This window comes from Vidua chalybeata, chromosome Z (genome assembly GCF_026979565.1).
Source record: "Vidua chalybeata isolate OUT-0048 chromosome Z, bVidCha1 merged haplotype, whole genome shotgun sequence".
NCBI classification, from domain to species: Eukaryota; Metazoa; Chordata; class Aves; order Passeriformes; family Viduidae; genus Vidua; species Vidua chalybeata.
In genome coordinates this window covers 75,826,655-75,842,225 of record NC_071570.1, presented here as the reverse complement: position 1 = coordinate 75,842,225, position 15,571 = coordinate 75,826,655, and the positions used below count along the sequence as shown (strand labels likewise).

The 15,571-nt window shown below is 45.9% G+C and overlaps 1 protein-coding gene across 2 annotated transcripts in view; it reads left to right on the top strand.

Moving 5' to 3' along the window:
* Positions 1 to 15,571, top strand: part of ZCCHC7 (zinc finger CCHC-type containing 7) — a 90,418-nt gene that overhangs the window by 52,288 nt on the left and 22,559 nt on the right. For both annotated transcript variants that reach the window (XM_053932440.1, XM_053932439.1), the window contains 3 exons: positions 6,679 to 6,722; positions 7,841 to 7,966; positions 8,969 to 9,139. In XM_053932440.1, the coding sequence (XP_053788415.1) occupies positions 6,679 to 6,722; positions 7,841 to 7,966; positions 8,969 to 9,139 (341 nt within the window). The remainder of the gene's footprint in view (positions 1 to 6,678; positions 6,723 to 7,840; positions 7,967 to 8,968; positions 9,140 to 15,571) is intronic.

The window sequence follows — 15,571 nt, the reverse complement described above, 5'->3', positions numbered from 1 at the left end:
AGTAAAGTATTATTCCCTTTTCAGTCATATAGAAAATAGTCAAAAAGTGAAATCTTGATGCACCCGATGAGAACAATAGATTTGTGTTCAGCCTTTCCTTCTCTAAATTAGAAATCACAGTATAGACAATGGGATTTCTAAATCATATATTATACCTTATTCTCTGGTGGGAATAAAATGTTCATGTTTGCCTCCTTTTCTCTGTTTAACTTTGACTGCTGTGAACACTAGGAAGAATAACCCTGCAGCTTTTCTTTCTTTTTTTTTTTTTTTTTTTTTTTAATCTATTCACTTTATACTTTTCAGACAGATTTTTCCCCGGGGTGAAACAAAGGTTAACTGAAATTTCCTCTGTTGTGTACCTGAACGAATCAGCAGTTTGAGAAGGAAATCCCATTGATGGGCAAAGAGAGTGACAGGCTCTATTTAAAGAATTCCCCCGACTGTGTGGTAGACCAACCATGCCATGAATTTAACTGTTCCTGTGGTCCCCATACTTGTACCCACCAAAAAGAGAGAAAAACCTACTTTGTTCTGCAAATGTTGCGCTAAGCTTTGAAAATCATGAGCCGCTGAGTTTTGTGAATTAACATGGCCAGCAGTGGCCAGCGCTGAAGGAAGCAGTGTTACAGCACAGACAGAAAACAGACAGGAAATTATGCATACTTACATAATGGAAAGGGCACCCTACGTGTTCATGTTTAGCATGTGTCCCTGCACTTCAGCAGTTTGATGTTACATATATTCCACAAAAATATGATTTACAGAATTGTCTTTTGCTTTGTTCACTGCACATTTTTATTCCCACTTGGTACATGAGGCCTTTACCCACACAGAGCTGCTGAATAAATGGAGCTGGGGGAGACACAGAAGGGCTCATGTGTGGAGGGGGTGCAGGATGGGTCGTTGAGAGGTTGTTTGACACAGAAATGGGGAACAGGGCCAAGATTTGGTGTCAGGGACCTGACTCATTACCGTGGCAGGATGCACCAGCACTGCAGTGATTTCTGTACTTGTTAATGTCTGCTCTAACACCAAAAGTACCTCTCTGCCTGGTTAGGTGCTCTTGCCCCATCTGTGTTGTGGTCTGTGATGTCCCTGCAGTGGCCAGTCTCAGCAGACACGCTGCTGGGGATGGAGCACCAGTCCTACCCCAGCTGCCAGAGCTTCCCCCTGTGGCAGTGGTGGTTAAGTCTTCCCCCTTGGGTCATACTGCTGAAGTTTGTTTAAAGTAACTTTTACAGCCCCTGGGGGGAGTTTCCTACTTTTGCAGGGGCTGCTCAGAGGTGTGTGAGTCTTTTCCTGTTTGAACTCTGGTTTGCTTTTGGCCAACTCTGCCTTTGCTTCAATCAACTGCTTACATTTTAATTAATTTCAAAATGGGTTGAGTATTGTTTGTTGGATTTTGTGATGCTTTTCAAAAATGGCAGATAAAGGTTACTAAAAATAAAGCATTCCAGGGATTTCCCTACTGCCAAAACATGTGTGCATTACTGGCACATCCATAATTTTAGGTATGGAGGGGAGAGGCAAGAGAGCCTTTTTTTTTCAGGAGAAATTGAACTTCCGTCAACAATTCCATGGACTGATTTCCCTGTGGGAGATATGGATCTCTTTTAATGCTGTCTTAAAGAGATATTGACAGGTATTCCGTTAAGCAGCAGGTGTTTTGTTTTTAAGTATACCATCTCTTTGTAATCAAGGAAAAGTTGAGAAATCCCTAGAAATGTCTAAGGAAAACACACCAGGGTTGATGCTGTCCCCCTCCGAGGGGCTGTGTGAGCAGCTGGAATGTGCAGAGGGGGCTGCAGCCCCCTGGCCACCAAGCACCTCCTGCGGGGAGGGGTCTGGAGGATGGACCTGGAGCTGCTGGAGTGGGAGCCTCGGCCAGCACCTGCAGGAGCAACTTCTTCTCCCTGGGGGCAGGTGTGCAGCCGGGCAGGTGTGCAGTGAGCTGGGTGTGGGGGCGTGATGCTCACGTGTGCACACACACAGACATGCCCAGACCCACGGACAGCACTGTGCAGACACACAGACACACACAGACATGCCCAGACCCACGGACAGCACTGTGCAGACACACAGACACACAGACATGTCCCTGCAGACCCACGGACAGCACTGTGCAGACACACAGACACACAGACATGTCCCTGCAGACCCACGGACAGCACTGTGCAGACACACAGACACACACAGACATGCCCAGACCCACGGACAGCACTGTGCAGACACACAGACACATTTATCGATACGCTCCTACTCTGCCAGCAGGGAAAGGTGTGCAGTGTGCCCTGGCCCACAGTCACCCAAATTCCTGTCCTTTACAGCACCTGGGGTCGCGAGGCCACCTCGGTTTCTGTTTCAGGACCGTGCACTGGCACACTGTCATTCCTTTTTCTTTTGTCAGCAGGGCTACTCGGGCACAGAAAATGTGAAACTCATTGTAGCAAGCTCCATTGCTGTAAGACTTGGATCACTTTGGGTCACACATAATCAGGAATTCTCAGATGTATGTAATATGTCACAATGTGAAATTCTTACAGATCTAGTGATTTTTAGGGGTTTTAAGGCTTATAATTTTGAAATGCTCTTCCACTAGCAGCAGAAGCTGTGTCCTGGTGTGGTAAATATTGTTCAGAGATATTCTGAAACAGTCCTTGCCACGGAGATCCTACAGTTGAATATAATTAGAGTTCTCTATTCTGTAATATGCTATATTAATTAGCAGTCAAAATCCAATTTTTAAAGCCCAGCTTTGAAATGTATTTGCCCTTCAGGCCCATGTATCATTGTGCCACAGCTTGAAGTTTCCTGTGCTACTGGGCTGATCATAAAATCAAATAAATAAAATACATCTCATCATGCATTTTCCAATTAGACGGAAGGAGGACATGACCACTTGCCTTCTTCTTTTGGGAAATGTAGTGGCTTATTTTCAAAGTTGAATGTCCATGCTCTGCAGCTTCTCTGTTGTTGAGGAAGGTGATGACACAAACCCTTGCAGGACAGGCACAGCTTGTGTAAGGATATGTTTTGTCCCAGCCCTGATGAGTGAAACACGAGTGTGATTTTGGGGGGGTCGCAGCCCATGGCCAGCAGTGCCCTGCCCTGCCTGGCCAGGGCAGCCTGATCAGCTGCCGGGGTCCCTGGTGGAGCAGCATGGCAGATAAGGAAATTTTGTGAACCGTTTATTGTTTCTTCTGAGTCAGTGTTTTGTTCCATGGAAGCAGATTGTTCCCCGGGGCAATTTCAGGTTTTGACTGCTGGTCCTCCTTCTCCCTCCTCCCCTCCTCTCCCTGTCTGGGATGAAAGAGGGGAGGTTTGAATGCACATTGAACAGTGGTCCTAAATCTGGCTTCACCCCGAGCGCTACTCAGAAATTTACATTTTCATGCTGGTGGAAGGATACATGTGAATCTCAATGATCTTTCAAAATTTTTCTTTAAATAAAAGCAAAGCTGTTGCTTGCCATTCATCCCATTGCGCAGGGGCAGAGGACAGCCAAAATGTGGTACTTGATAAAGGGAGAACCTTGTGCAGGGCTTCCATTTTCATATAAATGGTGTATATTTTACATCCTCCTCTTCCCTGATCTGCAGTTTGACAACACCATTTTCTCAAAGTATAAATACAAGAAGTTTATACAGTAAAATCTGTTGTATTTTTTTTTTTATGGAAATGTATATAATCATAGTACAGAAATTCATCTTAATCTTAGTATTGAACTTAGTGTAGAAATTAATCTTATAGAGGAGGTAGCATTTAACAAACGAAGATGAGGAAGATTAAAAGCACAAATATATCAAAGATGTTCTTGGTTTTATTTAACTCACAGAAAGCTTTAAGTAAGTTTCATATGTGCAACTTCTCCACAGGAAAAGGGGGAAATCTTGACAGAGATTGTCTGAGTAAGTCTTTGAACTGCTGTATTCTGAAGAGTAAAAATAAAACTAAAGCAAATGCAAAAACAAAGCAATCACAGCCCTTCATTCAGGCAGAAATCCACCCTCTGTGTGCATGCCCACCTTAAAGAAAGCGAGAAGTGCTCTGATGTGGTCCTGGCATTGGCCCTGGAGGACACCAGGACATCGGTCGCGCCGGGCTTCGCGAGGGATGGAGCTCCCAGCAAGCGGTGTGTGCCTGCCCAGGGCTGCCCTCCCTGCCTCAGGTCGTGGTCTGTGGGGTGGGAGAGCGTCATCCTCGGGCAGCCCGAGGGGTTGGTGAACCCAGCTGTGGTCCCTTAGCCCTTCTGTGTTGATTTTGGGTGCCAGCTGCCCACCTGCCCCGGGGCAAAGCCACTGCTGTGCCCTCGGGGGAGGCTGCTCCTGCCTGAGGCTGGGTGACAAAAGAGGTGACGAGGGCTGCAGGCTGCAGAGAGTGTGGCATCACCCCAACACCCCAAGTTGGTGGTGCTGCTGCATGGTGAGCCAAGGGAGCAGCCAGGACAGTGCAGGAGTGGCCAGGAGCCACCCCCAGGGCACTGGGATTGTCTGCAAGACGCATCAATTCACCCAAATAAGCAAACAAAATCAGAAGGAAGGGGAAGTATCTGTCAATTTGAGAAGAGGTTTGTGATTTATTTTGTGATCTAGAGCCAGACAAAACACTGTGGTCAGCGAGAAATATTGTTGCAGATTTTTCTATGTGTCTCTACAGCAGGATTTCTACTTGGTTGCAGAAGAAAAACTCTCCTTAGGTGTTTCAGTCTGAAGAATTACTGCATGTGAAAACAAAGCCTTATGCAATCTATTGTGAGTTAGAATTAACTTTTATATCACCAAACAGATTTAGTAAAGGGAGATTTTGTTGTAATATTTAATTCAGCATTAAAGCTCTTGTATTCATTTTCTGAGTGGAGCAGTTTTAGCTTCTCGTATTAGGAGTATTTGAATCATTGTATCATGGTTTTCCCCTGTGAAGCTGGGGATTTTGACAGTGAAGAAGAGAAACTTGGTTTGTTTGCCCTCAGGAAGGACATGCCTAGTGATTAACAGGAGTTAATTCGCTCATAATTTTGATCTGTGACCATTCTGCATGTGCATTTCTGTGCAACACGGCACTTGCAGTGCTGACTGCCAAGGCAGAGCTTTGAATTACAAATACCTTTTTCCTTGTGAATTAATTTCCTTAACAGGCATTTAAGCCATAAATAATGCACTCAAATATGACAGCGTTTCTTTACTTTCATTGATCAGGCCTCAAAAGGCTTGATTTTCTCCGGAGTGTACCCACAACTCGCTGCTGCCGTGGGGCCCTGGCGCGTCCCTGTCCCATCCCTGCTCCCTGTGATCCCGAACGGTGCTGGGGTAACAGTGCAGGTGGCTGCTGGAGGCCTGGCAGTGGCAGTCACTTTGTGTGCCACGACTCAGCCTTACACATCATTCACATCACTTTTTTAACAGGCTGGTTAGTGCATTACCAGTGTCTCAGTGGCAGTCGATGGCATGAGCGAAATTGAAAGTAGAAGTACTTGAGGGTGTTGTTCAGGTGAGAACATGTGCTGAGAGCCCTGACTGTTGAATGAAGTGCAGCAGTAAGCGGGTGCTGTGCTCTAAAGCACCTGAGTGACATACCTTGTGTCCCGATACTACATCACACGCTTCAGCCAAAATTACTGACTTTTTCAGTAAATGAAGAGGAAGCCATAAAATTATAGATTATACAGTTCTAATTTGTAGTCATCCACCTGCTAATGGAAATGAGCAGTACGATCAAAATTGGAGAAATTTTTGCTGTCTGTAAATTGTGATGATGTTGTGATTTTTGTTAGTAACGCGGATGCCTTGGATTCAGATGCAGGATCAGCACGGGCAGTTTGCATTTAAAAGTGTGCAAACATGTGCACACAGGTTGTAGTGCTTGCTGTGAGGTACAGTGAGGTGAGCACCTGTGCTGAGCTGGGTCCCCCTGCAGCGGTGAGGAGCTGCTGTGGGAGCACAGCTGTGTGTGCACAGCCAGAGCAGTGCAGGATTTTTAACAGCTCTGGCTGCATCCCCTCTCCTTTAGCTTACTGCCCTTCCATTTCCTTCTTGGTTTGCTTCTTTTCCCTCCTGCCAGCCCAAAGGCTGCATGTGAGAAGGTGGTAGCATGACAGTCGATAATTCAGTGTGTCCTCCTGATTTATTGCACATTACCAAGCCCTGTTTGGAAGTAGATTTGCTCAGCTTACAGTCTGGGTGTCTGAGGTTGTGCTCAGCCGTGTTGGCGTGCAGCAGTCAGGATGCAGGGCTGCAGAACCAGAGCTGGGGAATTGGCTCGGAGGAGAAGGGTGTGCTGTGCAGTAACTTCTTGTTCGTGTGCTGCCACGCCTGCAGCCTCGGGGCTGGAGCTGGGCATCCCCACAAACACAGGCAGGGACAGCTCCAAGGGCTGGAATCAGGACCTTTGGAGCCCATGCCTCTGGAAGAGTTAAATCCTCACCTGAATTTAAACCCCAGAGTGTGGTGTTAGAAAAACTTCTCCCAATAATTGCACATGTACTGATACTCAAGTCAGGCAGATTTGGTGCCCAGTGGGTCAGTGGCTTTCCTTTACCAAAGATGGAACTACTTTCTCTGCTTTAGTGCATCAAAACCTGTTAGCATTTTTAATAACTGCAGTAATCATCATGTTGAATATATTATAGAAAAATATTCATATAAATTAAATATAATTAATTTTAATTTTGTTTTTCAGGAAAACCTGATGTGAACTGGTCCATCTCTCATAAAGACTTAGAGGTAAATACAGACAACCAATTTTTTCTATAATTCTTTATTTTGTTGCTTATTAATAAGCAGAATGAAGTAAATGGGATTGAGAAAACCCTCTGTCATGTTTTTGTGGGATAATTAGCAGTGTCCTCTCACAGGAGGAAGGAGTTCTTGAGTTGGGGCTGGATAGAGGCAGGAAGGGACAGGGGTGTCAAGAGCTGGAGTACTTCCACAGACTGTGCAAGGTGGACTGCAGTTCTTCCTTCCTGGTCTCTTTGGCGCCCCAGAGCTGTTCAGGGCAGCCTGGTCCCCTTGCCAGGCAGCACTGGGAGCCAGCAGAGTGTGGAGCCTGCCTGGGCTCGGCTGCAGCGTGGAGCAGCCAAGAGGAGTGAGTTTCAGCTGCTCTGTCCAACTCCTTCCCTTTTTCTTTCCAATGTCCAGTATTGCTGATACAATCGAATGACATTGACAAATTCTTTCCCTGAGGAGAAATGATATTTTTATACCTCTCCTGTTCACTCATCCAAAATTTCATGTATTTTTTTTAAACTTGTGATGTTTACTAGGCAATGACATTTGTAGATAGGATTTTCAATTCTGGCTCACTAAACAGAAAGTATGTGTGAGGTCACTGGGAGAGAGACAGTTGCTTCCCTCTCTCTCTTTTTTTTTTTTTTTTTTTTTTTTTTCTTTTAAAGTCTTTCTTTACAATTGCAAATTGCAGATTTCATCCAGACTTGTAGAGCATTGTACTTTGTCCAAGCAGTTTGCCTTAATGTGTGCGAGGGAATATGTAACTTGCATTTGCAATTGATGTTCATTATATTTCTGTTCTGGGGAAAATTCCAGTTTGTTGTGACATAGCAGAGTGAGTAAATCTTGGCTAATTGAGAGAAAGCTTCACAACTGCAGTTTTAAATAGCAAAAAAGAATGTCCTGAAGCGGAAGTTCAAATGAGAACTTTCCTTCCAGACAATGCAGGTTTCTCTGTAACAGAATTACCCATTCCAAACCTGGATGTGTAAATTGTACATGGGAAACATTAGATTTCTGCTGGATCACTGCCAGCAGTGACCTTTATAATTCCCAGTTCCCAAAGCACAGAATCTCAAGTGGTAAATGCATTTCCCTCTCTGTTTCACCAGGCACAGATCTCCAACTATGGGGCGGTGAGGCACAGCAGCATGCGGTACTACAGAGCTGACAAAAGGGTTACTTGCAGGAACTGCAACAGACCAGGACATTTGTCCAAGAACTGTCCCACTCCAAAGGTAAATGCAATGCTTAAATCACTGGAATATTCAGCTGTTTTCCTAGTATACCTTTGTGCTTGCTATTAGAAGCATTGTTTCAGTGGTTTATCCTTTCTTTGAAGCAGTGCTCTGAGTTGCAGGACAGCTTGCACAAAGTCAGTTTACTGTGTGAAAGTATCCCTCTGTTTGGTGATGTCATTGCTTTTATTGTTTTTATAAAAAAATATATGCAGAATTATATCATATAGAATCATATTGAATGGTTTGTGTTGGAAGGGACCTTAAAGATTAATTTGTTTCCCCCCTGCCATGGGCAGGAACAACTTCTACTAAACCATGTGGCTGTAAATTAAGAAAAAAAAATATCAACTGCCTTACCAAAATGTCTTTTTTTTCGTATGGTAAAACAGTTGGCAAGAGTAACATATTTTTCAATCGTACTTTCAACAAGGAGAATCTATTTAATCAGAAATACAGTAAATAAGTGAAAGCAGAAAGTATGATGAGCCATGATATGAACAGTGTTAAAAACCATGGACAACACAATACTGGAGCTAACTTTAAGAAGCTCAGATAAATGCCACAGATTCCAAAAGTTTGTCCTGTGGTTAGGGGTTTAAAAGTCAGTCAGTACACTGTCAAGAAGTGGGAGCCATGGCATGACAGCCCAGATTTAGCAACCCCCACAACAGAGTCCATAAAACCCTCTGTCCTTGGGGCTGTTACCCACGAGGATGCTCAGAATGACCACATCCCACCCAGCCCCAGGGGGAAATACACTCGCTCACTGGGAGAACTGGCTTTACAGAGGTACAGGTCTGGCCTCAGAACAGCTGGCTGCACGTTACGTTTGTCACCCCGTGTGCTGAATTGTGAGAGTTGCGAGGCTGCGCCGCTGAGTCCGGATGGCAGCGGGTGCCCACGCGGCTCCCCCGACACAGCCCGTGTGGGGGCTGCAGAGCTGGAGGGACCTATTGGAACACTGTCACTTAACATGATTCTGTTCTTGTTTCTCCACAGAAAGCTCCCCCGTGCTGTCTGTGTGCAGGAAGAGACCATCTGCAGCACAGCTGCCCAGCACGTTTCTGCCTGAACTGCTGCTTGCCCGGGCACTATTTCAAGGAATGCCTGGAGAGAGCCTATTGGAACAAACACTGCAACCGCTGCGACATGAAGGGCCACTATGCTGATGTGAGTATGGCCCTTGGCACAGAGATCTGGCGTGGTTTGGTTTGTGTCTGTCAAAAACTGAATTTACCATGGCTCCAATCTCTTCATGTTACTTTGGTTTCACGTAGTGCCTATTTGTATATGCATATGAAAATGCTGTGCTTAGTCATTGCTTTACACCGTCACAGTTTTCATGGAGAAAGAAAACAAACTAAAGCATTTTCAGCACTTGGTCCTCAGTTTGGTTCAATTCAGCAGTGGTGGACACAAATGTCCTTTTTCCTGGGGAATGAAAGGTGTAGGGAGGTTGAAATCAGGAGATGCAGTGCTGCAAGTGTACCATGAAGTAAAGAGAAACTCTGATGCATCAGGAGTTCCAGACCTATGCTTGTTTCACTATGATCAGATATTAATCACTGAAAATACTATTAGAGAGAAGTAGTTTGAAGGCTTTGGGTTTGACAAGATCTACTAAAGTAAAACATGGAAGAAAATTAAAGGGAGAACAGACACAGTTGTCTCTTTCTTTCATCTTGTATTACGTTATTATGGTTTTATATGTCCCCAAAATTCAGTCCTATATGTAGCAGTCAAGCTTTTATGATTTTTTTTCTCTTGAATTAAACACAAATAAGGATAAAAGGCAAATTGTTATAATTTTGGCATACACACTTCAGTGTCTAACTATAGATATGGCCTATATGTTTGGTTTTCAAATACACCTGTGGGATTCTGTAAATACTGGATTTTTTTGAAACTCAGAAATATTTGAATCTTTTTCTAAATGTCTCCTTCCTGCCTTTATTTCTTCTGTTTGATCAAAGAGCATGTCACAGTGGTACATGAGATGTGCAAAGGTCAGCCAATATATTTAGGAGGTGCTATTTCTTATGATATTTGAATGTGTTACAGATGTACTTTTGCTTATAGCTAATGTGCCCACAATACCTTTAAAGAATGTGAATTGTACATTTCTGCACCCTCATTGTGGTAGGCAGCGAGACAAAATTGCAAACTGTAATGAAGCATCTTTTCTTTGCCATCTTTTCTCTTTTACACATTTTATGACACCAGTTTCATAAACTGATGTTCTTTTTTTTAAAGAATCATGAGTGCTCTATCATACAAGCGTTGAAATCCTACCTGAGCCATGCAGGGTATCAGGAACATCTCAGCATGTATTTTTTCTGCTCATTTGGGTCCACCTTTAATCAGAAAGGTTTATCTTTGAAACTTTGGACAGTTCTTGTGTGCTTCTGCATGGGAGCTGTGAAGATTTAGTTTTAGACATATTTGAAATCTGAATCTGTGTCATTCATCTCTGTGAATACTGGGGCATCAGAGCAGGAGCTCACCTGCCCAGTCCTCAGAGAGAGAGATGGCATGGCAGAGCAAAGGCAAAGGAATCAAAACCAACAGTAAATCTTTCCTGAGATCAGAGCAGACAGGCTGTGAAGCCAACAGGTGGTCAAGACATGAAAGGAACACTTGGACAGGACAAGGTTGCTGCTTGTGGCCTCTAGGTGTTTTTTGCAGCTGGGATGTTCATAGTGGAAGAAACCAGGGATGTTCCCATGCTGTAACCTTACTTTGTGAAGGGGAGCAGCAGAGAATTTGTCAAATGGAAGAGAATGTGAGAGCACTAGCCCGTTACCAAAACTGGTAATGACTGCCCAAAAGCTGCAGAGGAGCATGAGGGTGAAATGGCCCAGCCAGCCATGGCAGCAGACACCTCGTGCTTGGTGCATGAGTGTAACTGAGTTGTTAATGCAAGGACAGCGTGTAGGGGATGCCCCAGGGAGAGCTGGGGGTCCCAGACTCCCAGCTGCACATGTGCATCAAGCCAGGGGCAGGAACCATGGTGGTGGCATGTTGGAATGGGTGTATAAACATAAAATACATGGGGTGATTCAAGGCTGCTTTTGTAAAGGAAATCCCACTTCTCAGGGATCTCTGGAGTTCTTCAAAGGAGCAGGTTGACAAGCATGTGTGTAAACATGATCCAGTTGACACAGTCTACAAATTCCAAAAGGCGTTTTACAAAGTTCCTGACCAAAAGCTTTCAAGCAAACTAAACAGGCATGGAGTAAGAGGATAAAGGTGGGATATGCTACTGTGACATGGAAAAGGGTCAACAATGGGGCAACAAGACTGGCTGAGAAGACTGAATTACTTACAGAGTCAGTACTGTGAGCCAGCTGTGCAGAACTGCCCAAGAGCTGTAAGAATCAGAGGGAGAACACAAAATGGCAATTGACATTGAGTAGCAATAAATGTAAAGTAAAAATAATCCTATTTTGGCATATGGAATAACAGGTTCTGCATATTACTGTTCAGCACTCAGATCCTAGTTATAAGATATGATTCCACAAAAAATCAGTTAAGTCTTCACAACCTGTTAAAAAAAAAATTGGTGAAATGTTAGGAATCCTCAGGAAAGCAGGAGAGCCTGGGCAAAGGTTTGGTCCCTATCTTCTGTATCCCTCAGCATGGCCACAGCCCCTCAGCCTGCAAGGGAGGTGACACAGGGAAGAGTCTGTAAAGAGCTTCAGAATCATCTGTCATGGGAGACGGTGGTCAGGGATCATCATTTCTTCCAGTACTCCTGCCAAAGGCAGGTTGGGAAGAGACAGTCCAAGGTGTCTCTGTGCAGTCAGCAGCAGACCTGGAGGCTCCTTTCTGAGGGATGCAGATCTGCCCTGCTTCCAGAGGAAATGGGAGCAGTTCTTGGAAGAGAAAGCACAGAATCCTATAACACCAGGTTGGAAGGGACTTCATGGATCATCTGATCATCATCACCAACGTTTCTTGGCAAAAGCGTGGTCTACGCAAGACAGCCCAGCCAATTCCTAAGAGTGTCCAATTCTGAGGAACCCACCACTTCCCTCAAGAGATGATTGTTCTCATCATGAAAAGTCTCCTGTGTCCACCTGAGATCTCCCCGGGAGTAACTTGTAGCTTGTCTTTCCTATGTGACTCCTTGAAAAAAAGGGAAATCCCCCTCTTCTCGTTATCAAACATATGTTATGAAATGCTTTGGATGCTCAAAGGAAGTTGTAATTTGTCCTTCTCAGCAAGTTCACTCCCTTTTACTATAAATCAGAGGGTGCAGAACAGGCTCTTGTGCACAGTCTGTCACACTGACTTTCCACTTCAGTCCAGAAGTGAATGTGAGACAGTTCAAGGTGCTTCACCTAGTTTGTTTAGAAAACATTCACAGTTACTGAAACCATTTTAAGGTCATACGTTTATGATCTGCTAGATCAGTCTCTTCTCCTGAGACAGCGCTGAGAACATACAGAGTCCTCTTAGCGGGAGGTGGACTGGAAATAGCCTGGCCTCGCATGGTGGTTTCCTTGGGAGGGTCATCAGAGGAGCTGCTTTTGACTGATTCAGTGGCAGTTTGGTGGATGTCATGAGCCTTGTGGTTGATGTGCAGCCTCACCTGCCAGCAGCAGGGTGGGAGATGGGCTCCATGAATCTGCAGGGAGCGGGCAGAGGGGGCAATGTCTCCATGTATCCCTGGGGAAACCAGCATGGGGTGCTCGGTGAGCTGGATGGGCTCTCCAGGAGCTGGCAGACAGCAGTGCCCAGTTCTTGGTGTCCTATAGCCCCACTGTGTCTGATGGCCCCATCCAAATGTCCAAATACTGTTGTTGTCAGCACTCCTCCCTATGAACCAGCTGGGTGCTTCAACTGGCATCTTCTCTGCATATTCTGAGAACTTCCTGGGCGTGCCAAGTGCCACTGGCCTCTTCTCTCTGGGAAGGTTCCTTCTGCCTTTGTTGTCTCTGGCGTAGTGCGGTGGGCTGGGATGGAGCTGGAGGTGCTGGGATCATTCCACGGGGAGCTGGCATGCATGTGGCCCATTTTCCCTGGGCAGAGAGCAGGATGTTTGCTCTGTCTCCCACATTCCCCAGTGTCCTTGCCCACCCTTCGCACCTCTGGCTGTCCACACGCACCCTTGGGTGGGCATGCGGCCGTGCCACCAACGGCCAGGGTGACACCGGCGCTTGCCCAGCTCTGCCCGCCCGGCACCAGCAGCTGTCTGCGCTGGCAGCGTGGGGAGAGGTCTTGACATCTGCTTGTGCAGGAGTGGTTTTGAAGGGAAGCATTGTGTGTTTTCCGCGGCAGTTCCCATGCGGAGGTGATGAAAAGTGTGTGTTTTGGCAAATCTTTTGTTTTATTGTGGTGGCTTGCAGCGGGGCAGCTCCAAGCAGCCGCTGCCTCTTTGACAAAGCACCAGAGGATTCTGTTAAAAAGTTGTGTTTAGTAATTGTAGTCGTCGTGTCAGACCATAACTGACTCGGAGCTGAAGGATTTTTGCGAGATGAGTAGCTATGCCAGCAGGGACCCAAGTCTCCTGGGCCAGCCGCGCTCTCATTAAGATTTGCCGCTAGCCGTGGCGGTGTTCGGCAAGTATGTGACGTGCATGCTGTTATTGTATGCTTGGCTTGTCAGCCTGCAGCTTTCTGACACTCACTTATGTCACTCTTTATTCAGAGACGAAGAAGCTTTTGATAATTTGACAAGACAAGCTCTTAAACGATCTAGGTCATGGCCTTCACTGTCTGTGATTGTGAACATATTTCCTGAAAGCCCTGTCACTCATCACAGCTACATTTTCTCCCGGGGAGCCGCGGGCCCGTCCTGGTCTCCTGTCAGCGCGTGCATTTTGGTTATTCATACGCCAAATACAGTAGCGGGGTTTTTGCTCGCCTCTGGCCGGCACTCGCATGTTAGCGGGGCTAATCCGCGCCCCGCGCCCGCGCCCCGCAGCGCCGCCGTCGAGGGCCCTCTCGGCAGACGACCGGCCGAGGGGAGCGGAAAGGAGGAAAGGCCGCTTAGTGCCGGTTTTGTGTTTGCTCATTGTTGTGGAAATATGAGAACTGGTGGCAAGGGCCTCGTCTATTGAGCTCTCGAGTCCCGGTCTGCTGTCAGGGGCTGTTTGAGATTGAGTGTTTTATTTTCTTTGATGTTCACATTGGAGAATGGGGAAGTGGGAATTAAACAACAGATGCATTAAGCCGTTGTTGTGGTAAAACAATAATTAGCACCTGATAAAATTCAATATGGGTCAAAACGCGCAGCACCCAGTGTCGATTCTCCCGCTATGGGTCAGCCCGAGGCACCGGCCGTGCACCGGGCCAGCAGTGGCAGCAGTGGCACGGCTCGGGGACAGCGAGGTGGCCCAAGGTGTCGGCAGGTGCGGGCACGCTGCCCTGGCACTGGCGCTGCCCTCTGGAGTGGGCACCTTGTGTGCTGGTACATCTAAACGCAAGTAAGGTCAGAGCACTGGGGCAGGAAATAAATGCAATTTTGTCTTAATGTAGTTCATCACGCTGCCGTAGACGCTGGGTACCACGGGAGCTTTTCTTTAAAGGAGGGCCATTCGTGGTTAAGTTCTTTTAAATAAATAAGGGAAATCATGGGTTTGGCAGCAGTTGTGTCTGGCTACGCTGCCTTCCATAGCAAACCTCTCTGCCTCATTTGAGGAGCCAGTATTTGGTAGTAATTGTTAATCATACTATTTTTCATTCCACGATATAAGATGCAGACAACAGCCCTGAGCTGATGCAAAGCGATGAGGTTCCTGGTTAAAAGGTTCATCTCTGAAGAGCTGTTGTTTAACAGAGGCCCCTCCTCAGCTGGTGCACCCCACTTGATAATGGTGGGCAGTATTACCCCAGGTCACCACCTGAATGAAGGAATATGCTCAGCCTTCCCTCACCACCTTCATCCTTACCTTCTTCTGGTTTTTCCTCACCCTTAAAACGTCCCTGAGGATAAAACCCAACTCTGGACAGTACCACGAAGGGGCTGGGGCTGTGCCTTTCCCAGGGTTTTGACAAGAGCTCTGCCAACTGTGGTTCTCACTCAGAGCTACAGATTTTTGCTCAAAGTGATGTCTTTGTGTCCAGAGCAGGAAAAATACCCAACCAAACAATTATTCAAAAATGAAGTAATTTTGATGACGATGATGATGATTATTAAATAGCAGTCGTGTGAGTAAAGGTCATAGCACAGAGTGGCATTTTGCCAGGATAGGACAACTCAGTGATTGCAATTGTTCAACCGCATTAGCCCGGGCCACTGTGGTAATCGAAAAGTATCCAGAACTAATGTAAAAATAACTGCCTGCTACCCCTGAGCTGGACCTGCACAGCTGTCCTGCACAGCTGAAACCTCCCCAGGTCTGAGGGAGATGCTAAGAGCTCCAGTACAATATTTTCACAGGCTACAGAGTGTTTATATGTTGCTCTCTGAACCCTGGCTAAGTTAGGGAAGGAGGAAAATCCTTTTGTTTGTGCTCAAAGACAGCTTGAGTGTGTTCAAAGTGTCAGATCCTCAGTGAGGAATGTGATGTCCTTCACACATTTCCTTTATAGAAATATTAATATAAAACTCAAATATTTACACACAGCATTCGAGTAAGAGGAGAAATGTTGAACC